General features: G+C 46.0%; 1 protein-coding gene and 1 pseudogene across 1 annotated transcript; one reads left to right on the top strand and one right to left on the bottom strand.

The window, feature by feature from the left end:
- On the top strand, nucleotides 1–1,410 carry LOC120700301 (GDSL esterase/lipase At5g03610-like). The gene is made up of 3 exons (XM_039984530.1): nucleotides 1–286; nucleotides 582–1,124; nucleotides 1,208–1,410. Exons 1-3 carry the CDS (start codon nucleotides 1–3, stop codon nucleotides 1,408–1,410), a joined length of 1,032 nt encoding a protein of 343 aa, XP_039840464.1.
- A 2,552-nt stretch (nucleotides 1,411–3,962) lies between these two features.
- On the bottom strand, nucleotides 3,963–5,502 carry LOC120696528 (annotated as a pseudogene).
- Nucleotides 5,503–8,709: the final 3,207 nt, after the last annotated feature.

Raw genomic sequence — 8,709 nt, 5'->3', positions numbered from 1 at the left:
ATGTCGACGAAGCTTGTGTTGACGGCCGCCTGCTGCTTCCTCCTCCTGCTGCTTCTCAATGGCGCTCATCACGTGGAGGCCCGTCGCCACCGCGAGCGTCGCAAGGACTACATGCTGTTGGTCTTCGGCGACTCGTTCGCCGACGCCGGCAACCGTCTGATGAGATCATCAGCAAAGAGCAGGGCGTCGCGTGGGTGGTACTACCCCTACGGCAGCTCTGACTCAGCTCACCGCAACAGAGCAACCGGCCGCCTTTCCGACGGCCTGGTGCAATCAGATTTCCTCGGTACGTACGTACGTGTGTGTATATATACTGCTGTATCTTTGCATATCAATCGTCGATCGATCTGATGAGCTAGCTAGCTAGAACTAGATGGATCGTCTGGCCATCTGCAAGTTAACTGCATGCATGCATGACTATGATGTAGTACCAGCTTTTTGCTGAATGAATTGATGAATAAAGTAGTAGCAGTAGCTTTTGTTGATCGCATGCACGCAATAATGCATTGGTTTAATTAATTTTATTTAAATTTGCATGCAATGCAATGCAATGCAATGCAATGCAATGCAATGCAATGCAGCGAGGATGCTTGGGAACAATGATGAGTCCCCTCCTCCCTACAGTCCGGGCGAGGATGGGTCGGACGGCGTCAACTTCGCCCTACCCTTCTCCGGCGTGTTGAACGGCCCACAGGAGGAGACGGCCCTGGGCACCCAGATCGACCAGTTGACAAGGATGGTGAACCGCCGGGACGTGGACCTGGACGACGATTACTCCGTCGCGCTCGTCTCCGTCTCCAACGGCCACGACTACTCGCACGTCAGCGACACCACCAGCTCCGAGCAGATGAACGCCTACATCAGGGACGTGACGGATGGAATCGTGGACGCCGTGAAGCGGTTGCAGGACCTTGGTGTCTCCAAGGTCCTGGTGAACTCGCTGCCGCCTCTCGGCTGCACGCCGTGGCGCTCCAGGCTCAGCAGCTACGCTCGGTGTGACAGCAGCGGCAACAACATCGCCAACACGCACAACATGCTCCTCGCACAGAAGCTGTCTGGATTTGAGGACGTCCTGCTACTCGACCTCTACAGCACCTTCGACAGCGTCGCCCGATCCAAATCCGGTATTTGTTCGTCTTAATTAATTTAATTTAAATTTTTCGATCCATTATTGCATCTCAACGATCTGTGCGTCCTACGTACGTAGGCTCGACGCCGTGCTGTGATACCTCGGACCCCAATGGGTATTGTGGACAGGAGGACGGCAGCGGCAGAGCTCAGTACAGCTTGTGCGCCAACCCGGACAGCTACTTTTACTGGGATTACATGCACCCGACGCAGGCCGGATGGGAGGCCGTCATGGATCAGCTGCGAGGACCCATCCAGGATTTCTTGGCCATCTCTAGCTAGCTAGCTAGCTAGGGATTATATATATTAGTTACCTTCCTACTACTATTATTATTATAATTATTAGCTAGCAAGTACAGTTCGTGTCCTTTCGAGATAGATAGTAGCTAGGTTTCATTTGGATTAGTTAAGTTAGCTATTTTGTTCTTCAATCTGGGCATGCCAGCTTCGATATGATTGTATCACAGACCATGCATATGTATATCATCATGCATCAGATTAATCAATTGTGGGGATTATATTATTATTATTATTATTATCAGCCTGCGTGCTTGATGATGCATGATCACCTTTAAGCTTGCGAATAATAATTCTCAATAGTCCATTGATCTCTTGCAATGATCATAATAATAAAGCCACCCTATCATAAGTACATACATTTTATAGTTCACCATGTAAGCATCATATATAATATACATGCGGACTACACGCCTATCATCACAGACGATAAACCCATGCATGCATGCCACAAATTAAAAGAATATAACCAATCGTATATTATGTCAGAGGCAACTATAATATATAGGGAGATGTTCAGATAGATTGGCCCAAAGGGGTAGTAAGGCGCTGACTGGTCAAATGTTTGCCAAGGAGGTCATCACTCTTGGGTATATATGCAAATGCCTACCGGCCGGCCTTCAGAGATTATATAAACATAAGGATTTGCGTACGTGTGTTCATAGGGGTGTGAATATGCGTGCGTTGTGAGTGTCTACGTTGTACTATGTAATCTCAAAAAAATAAGATTCACACACAATCCCTAGAGTATTTATTCTAAACATTCATTTTATTTTTCTCATATTAAATATATTGAAGTGGAAAACAATTAAATAACATAGAGCACAAAAATATATAGTAGATTGAACATTATTTAAACGAACAGACATCATGTATGTCTCAAGTTCTCAACACATTGCATTGGTAGTACAGCACAGCACCTATACAAATGATTTCACAATTTCTTGACGATCTAATAAAGTTAAGAGGTTACAAACTTTTGCAAGATAATATTATTATTAATGAAGTGGCTCAACATATTAGTGTCCAAGTGCACTGCCTCTTAATTGGTTATTAATCCTTTCTGCACTTCTTCCTGATCTCCCCGTTGGAGCCTGTTAGCAGCGAGATGTCACCCATCATGCCGGTCACAAAATCAGCGAAATATGGGTTCTGGATATATACTAACGTATATATGATTGGACTTGATAAATCTTGTCTCTTTTGTACTGAACCAGAATCCATTAACCATTTGTTTTTTGAGAGTTGTGTGTCATCCTTACTTTGGCATGAGATCTCCTTCCTGTTTGGCAGGAATATTGGACTCGATGCCGGTGTGCCTGGATGCCGGTGTAGCTGCTGTTTATGGGGAGGAGCGCCAGTAGTCGTGCCCCGAGGATGTAGGCACATCGCCGAACCTTGTTAAAAAACATCATGCCTCGGTATCGTTCTCGTTTGTGTGTTCTGGATATATACTAACGTATATATGATTGGACTTAAGCATCGCTAGATCCACCGTTGAAAAGCTCCTGGGCAGAGTAGTGTACAAGCCCCTTCTTGAAGTACTAGAATACGGTTGGGGTTTGAAGGTCCAAGGGCGCCAAATTGTTGTCACCTGAACCAGAGGTTCGGGGACAACCTGGTTGCCTTGTCCTTGATGATTGGGTGTCTTTCCGATCACTGTAAGTTTGTTCCTCGAGTAGATCAGAAAGTTGGACTTTGCTGAGATCGTCGGCAAGTCCCGTAGTGTCGTTGGATGCATTGTATTGATTTGCTTCCGGTTCAGATGATTCGGCTAGGTGGCTGTAAAAGCCTCCATGGCCATTGGTTACGCAGATCCATGATCCCAAGATGAAAGTGGCACCTCCTTCGGCCATGGTGTCGGAGAAGTTGAAGTTGGCCATCGCGTTCGTCTGAGGGTCGTCAGAGATCTGCCCCACAGTGTGGGCGCCAGCTGTCCGTTTTTTACTGTCATGCCTACCGAGGGATACCTTAAGGTAGAAGAAGGATCGTGGGGGATCGCCGAGATAAAAAAACACGATGGTACAAGCAACACGAGGGTTTAGACAGATTCGGACCGCGAATTGCGTAATACCCTACGTCGTGTTGGGTGGTTTGTATTGCCTGAGGGTTGTAGGTGATAAGTCTATCCTTTGGAGGGGTCCTTACCCGCCCTTGTATAGGCCGGGCGGGGGCAAGGTTACATGAAACCCTAGATCGGTATAAGTCTAGGAGTCTACCCTGAGTACTAGTCTGGTGATTTTCTTTTATACTATCTGGGACCGAATTGTGCCATGTCAGGTATCCCGTGGCTTCGGGTATGACAGTTCACCATGTAATCATCGCACATACACCTATATATCATCACGTACGGGATAAATCCATGCATGCCAGAAAAGAATATAATCGACTAAACATTATTTAAATGAACAGACATCATATCGGAAGTTATGAACGCATTGGTCGCAAAGCATAAAAATGATTCAATTGCGCAATCTAAAGTGCGCGCGCGTGTGTGTTGAAGTGAAAAAATAAAAACTGTAGTGCACAAAAATGCATTTAAACATTGAAACCAACAAACCTCATATATATATATGAACACATTGGTACCCACAATTATTTCACAGTTGTGTGCCAGATAAAAACGGAGAGATAACAAACTTGCAAGATATATAGTGTCGTTGTTGAGAAGTCTCAACAGAGTGTGTATTAGTGCCCTGCCTCTTAGTTAATCCTTCTACAGTTCTTCCTGATTTATCTGTTGGAGCCCGTCAACGGTGTGGCGTCACCCATCTTGATCATGCCAGTCAAAAAGTCAGCGAAAAATGCGCTCTGGTTACTAACATATGATTGGACTTGAGCATCGGTGGATCCACCATTGAAGAGCTCCTGGTCAGAGTGTACAAGCCCCTTCTTGCAAACAAGATTCTTGTAGTAGTTGTTCTCAAATACGGTTGGGGTTTGAAGGTCCAAGGACGCCAAATTGTTGTCACTTGAACCTGAGGTTGGAGGACAACCTGATTGCCTTGTTCTTGCAAAGGCACCATCGATGTTGGTGTCATTGTAGACGTGGGCCCTAAAGTTGGTACAACGTGCTAGGCCAATGGTGTGAGCTCCTGACAAATTAGGCAAAGAAACACATAAGAAATAATATTCTGTGTTTAGAATTTTAGCATTCTTTTTAAGCATTGATGATGATCCAGAATATAGAATTACAAACTTAATTTATCACATAAAGTTTTAAGCATTTTTTTGGTGAACATGAATGGAGGACTAGGGACTTATATATACGTATATAATAACACACACCGGAGAGCGCGACCATGTCCTTCTGGGAGAGCCCCTGCGCGGCGAAGAGTGAGGTGAGGTTCGCCAGGCCCGACGGCGGCGGCGGGATGTTGTTGTTGGCGCCGCTGAAGCTCGCCGTCGTCGAGTCCCTCCTCCCAACCTTGACGTCCCAGCTCGGCCCGCCCAGCTGCATATATATTAATTAATTACAAGCCTAGCTTGCTGGTTCAATTAATATAATTCAGTTCCATTTTAATTATGTTATTTCTTCAAGTGGAGGATCGGACTAGCTTACGATGACTACGCTGTCCCTGGCTGCAATGGCGAGGATGTCGGCGCAGGAGACGACGCCGGGGCACACCTTCTCGACAGCGGACTTGATGGCGTCGATCACCTCGAAGCCTCTCACGGAGGCGTTGTTGGGCTTGGCCATCTTCTCGCCCTGGAAGCTGGCCGTGTTGGACGAAGCAGTCGTGGAAGAAGAGGCGGAGGATGGAGGCGCCCATGCGCTGCTCCCTGGCGATGGCGGCCTGCATCACCGACTTGACGGCGTCGTACACGCCGGGGCTGGGCACGCCGCCGGCCAGCAGCATCAAGATCAGGACAGCGACGGCGCCGCTGCCGCATCTTGCAGCTGATGATGCGGCTCGAGCAGCCATGATCGATCGATCAATAATGTAATGGATGATATATGTATTCCTAGCTAGCTATTCGATCTCGATCTGGTGATCTGTCTTTGTGTGCAAGTGCTGTCTGCGTGCAGCAGGGCAGTGTGCTTCTTGTCAGATAATCTGGGGAACATGCATTGATATTTATAGCCAGCCGATCGAGAGCCCTGGTCTTTGTTTGCAGCAGAATGAAGCTAGCTAGCTAGCTAGCACTACATAGGAGTAGAATATAAACACTCCATGCATGCATAAAAAACATAGTATTGTACTCGATCGCCTACTCTGTTGGACTTTGAGTTGAAAATAAAGCAATCAATCGACCGATCATCCGCCAATCAAGGGTACGGCGTGCTTGCATAAATAATTATTGCCCAACAGCATTATGCAACAGGCCGGCCAGAATCACAGCCACGTTTTCACACAAGATGTGTGTAATAATATTGAATTCGAGAGTTTGGTATGTAGTGTCTAGCTACTAGAGAGTCAATGGTACATGACTGCATTGAAGGAGCTACGAAAGAGTTAGTTGAGGCCTGCTTGATTGACGGGGTTCCCCGGCCAGCAGCATCTCTCTATGAAGACTATACTTAGTTTAATTTATTAGGAAAGTTTAGGACAGCATGCATGGAGCTCATCAGCTCTCGATCTGCTTTAGTTTGGTTAATGGGAACGCTTGGGCCTGCCTGCAGTTCGTGTCAAGGCAAAAAAAGAGCAAGACCACACAACACGGTTTGGTTATCTCAAAAAAAAAAAACACACAACACGGTTTGGTAAAGCCTTGCCTGCCCTTTTTAAGTCTTATTAGTTGCCTGTTTCTGCTAGCTGCAGCCTGTAGTATATGGGCTACCGATCCTTTGCTGAGAGTTGCGTGCCAACACCTTTGCATACCTTTAGTCCCTGGATTAAAGTTTAATCCCTACCCTGTTTACCCTGTTTGGATGGAGGGACTAAATATTATTAATACAGCTAGCTGCACAAAGGCCATATTACCCCTGCCCCCTTACCCTTGCTCTGCTCATGTTACCCCTACCCTTGCTCTGCTCACCACAAATCACAGTCCAATTCGGACTAATAATTCGGCTCCATCCAAACAGGAACAAATTTGTCAAAAAAAAACACAAATCATCACATGAATGAAACAAGCAAGCAGGCCAACAAGCGAAATTTTTCAACGCGACAACGATGGGAGAAGGTAGACGGAGAACAGTTCGCCTGATAACCTTGTGACTGATGATGACTGAAATAGTTAGCTAGACAGACCTCTATACATATAGTAAGGTCACGAAGTCAAAATGAGTTTAATGCTACGTGCCGAATTTGGCGACTTTATTCCACCTCAATTGTTGGGTGTTTGGCAGACTGGAAATAACCTATGCTCATAGAGTATATAAAAAAAACTATGCTCGAAGCTAATCAAAAGGGTATGTACTTCCAGCAAGCTATAGTCACCGGCCGGTCTAAGATCGTTATTGTTGGAAAGAGTCCTGGTGTTTCTGTGTTAATTAATTCCTCTTACAAAGAACATCATCAATTATATCTCAGTGTTCGTAATTCTGTACTATGGCGAACCCATATGTATAGTATATCATAATACTTGTGTAGGTTGCTGGTGTGGTTTGGTTATCCTTCCAAACCAGGCAACAGTGCATGATGATTTCAATTTTGAGATGTCTGCATATATGAACCTAGCCAAATAAAATTTAAAACAATGTGTTCGATGAACTAGCCATATATATGAAACCAATGTTAGTCTTCTAGGATCAACACTGTGCACGGATCGAGCGGGATTTCTTTCTCTTTTCTATGATTCTGAGTATAAGAGATCCCAGATCTACGGAAACACATAGAGAGAAAGAGAGTAGAGAAACCTTCGGCGCCACCAGAGGAGCTTGAGCCGGCCATCCCTTGTTCGCTGATGGAGATCCGCTCAAAGGCGGCGACGAGTGACGCAGTGAGGTCGATGCAGGGGCGACGGTGTCGAGGACGGTAGCGGCGACGGCGGGACGGAGTCGACTGCAGCGGCGGCGGAACTTCCCACTGCTCCAGCGCCCCCTAGTAGATCGGCTTAGGGTTTCTGTGGGTGAGGGTGTAGGCGGCGCGGCGAACCTTGTGCTACGTGCCCCGGCCCCTCACCCCCTTTTATTTTGGCGCTGTGCAGCGGGGGCCCACCAACCATTAAGGGTTGGGCGCCCCCGATCAGGGCGCGGATTAAGGCCCTAATAGACCGTTGGGTCTATTAGGAAGGAGATCAATCCAATATTCTCCCCCTTGATCTCACTTTGTACTTTAACTTTATACTTTAACATGAAACTTTTTCCTTTAGTTGTTCCATCACAGATTGATAAATAGAGCATGCTTTATCGTCACGGTCCAAGACCGATAGACTCAACAGCTACCATATACATCACTGTTTTGAAACAAATTCTTTATGTTTTGGGCCCTTTTGTTTTCCAGAAATCACAGGCTTTCCCTTAAACCCATGCCGGCTATGTGTTCCATGAACACATTGGGTGGTAAGCCTTTAGTTAGCGGATCCGCAAGCATTTTCTTTGTACTTATATGCTCGAGTGTAATAGAGTGATTCTGGATTTTCTCCTTCACAACATAAAACTTTATGTCAATGTGTTTGGCAGCACCACTTGACTTATTGTTGTGAGCATAAAACACTGCTGGTTCATTGTCGCAGTACATTCTGAGTGGTCTTTGAATGCTGTCTACCACTCTTAAACCGGATATAAATTTCTTTAACCATTCAACCTGCCCCGAGGCCTCATAACATGCCACAAATTCAGCGTACATCGTTGATGATGCAGTGACGCTTTGTTTGGAACTTTTCCACGATATAGCTCCCCCTGCGAGTGTGAACACATAACCGGACGTGGACTTTCGGTCATCGATGTCCCCCGCAAAATCCGCATCTGAGTACCCTTCTATCTCTAGGGAATCGGATTTTCTGTATGTTAGCATGAGGCCTTTTGTGCCTTGCACATAACGTAATGCTTTCTTTACCATAATCCAGTGTGCCTGTCCTGGATTACTCTGATATCTGCCAAGTATCCCGGTAACAAAAGCTAAGTCAGGGCGTGTACAAACTTGAGCATTCTGTATGCTTCCTACAGCTGAAGCATATGGAACCGCTTTCATTTGATCGATCTCATACTGGTTCCTGAGACATTGAAATTTCCCAAATCTATCGCCCTTGACTATTGGAGCAGGTGAAGGCTTGCACATATGCATACTGTATTTCTTTAGAACTTTTTCTAAGTATGCCTTTTGTGACCGTCCCAATACCCCCTTTGTTCTATCTCGGTGAATTTCAATTCCCAAAACAAATGAAGCTTCACCAAGA

The sequence above is a fragment of the Panicum virgatum genome, chromosome 3K (genome assembly GCF_016808335.1).
Source record: "Panicum virgatum strain AP13 chromosome 3K, P.virgatum_v5, whole genome shotgun sequence".
In the NCBI taxonomy this organism is placed as follows: Eukaryota; Viridiplantae; Streptophyta; class Magnoliopsida; order Poales; family Poaceae; genus Panicum; species Panicum virgatum.
Note: the sequence above shows the minus strand (reverse complement) of the source record. Positions and strands in the feature narration are given on the sequence as shown.

Bases quoted from the DNA above. Each gene is read 5' to 3' on its own strand.
- LOC120700301 (XM_039984530.1), top strand. From the start codon at position 1: ATGTCGACGAAGCTTGTGTTGACGGCCGCCTGCTGCTTCCTCCTCCTG. The intron at 287-581 runs GTACGTACGTAC...AATGCAATGCAG, and splicing joins GGTGCAATCAGATTTCCTCG to CGAGGATGCTTGGGAACAAT. The intron at 1,125-1,207 runs GTATTTGTTCGT...CTACGTACGTAG, and splicing joins CGTCGCCCGATCCAAATCCG to GCTCGACGCCGTGCTGTGAT.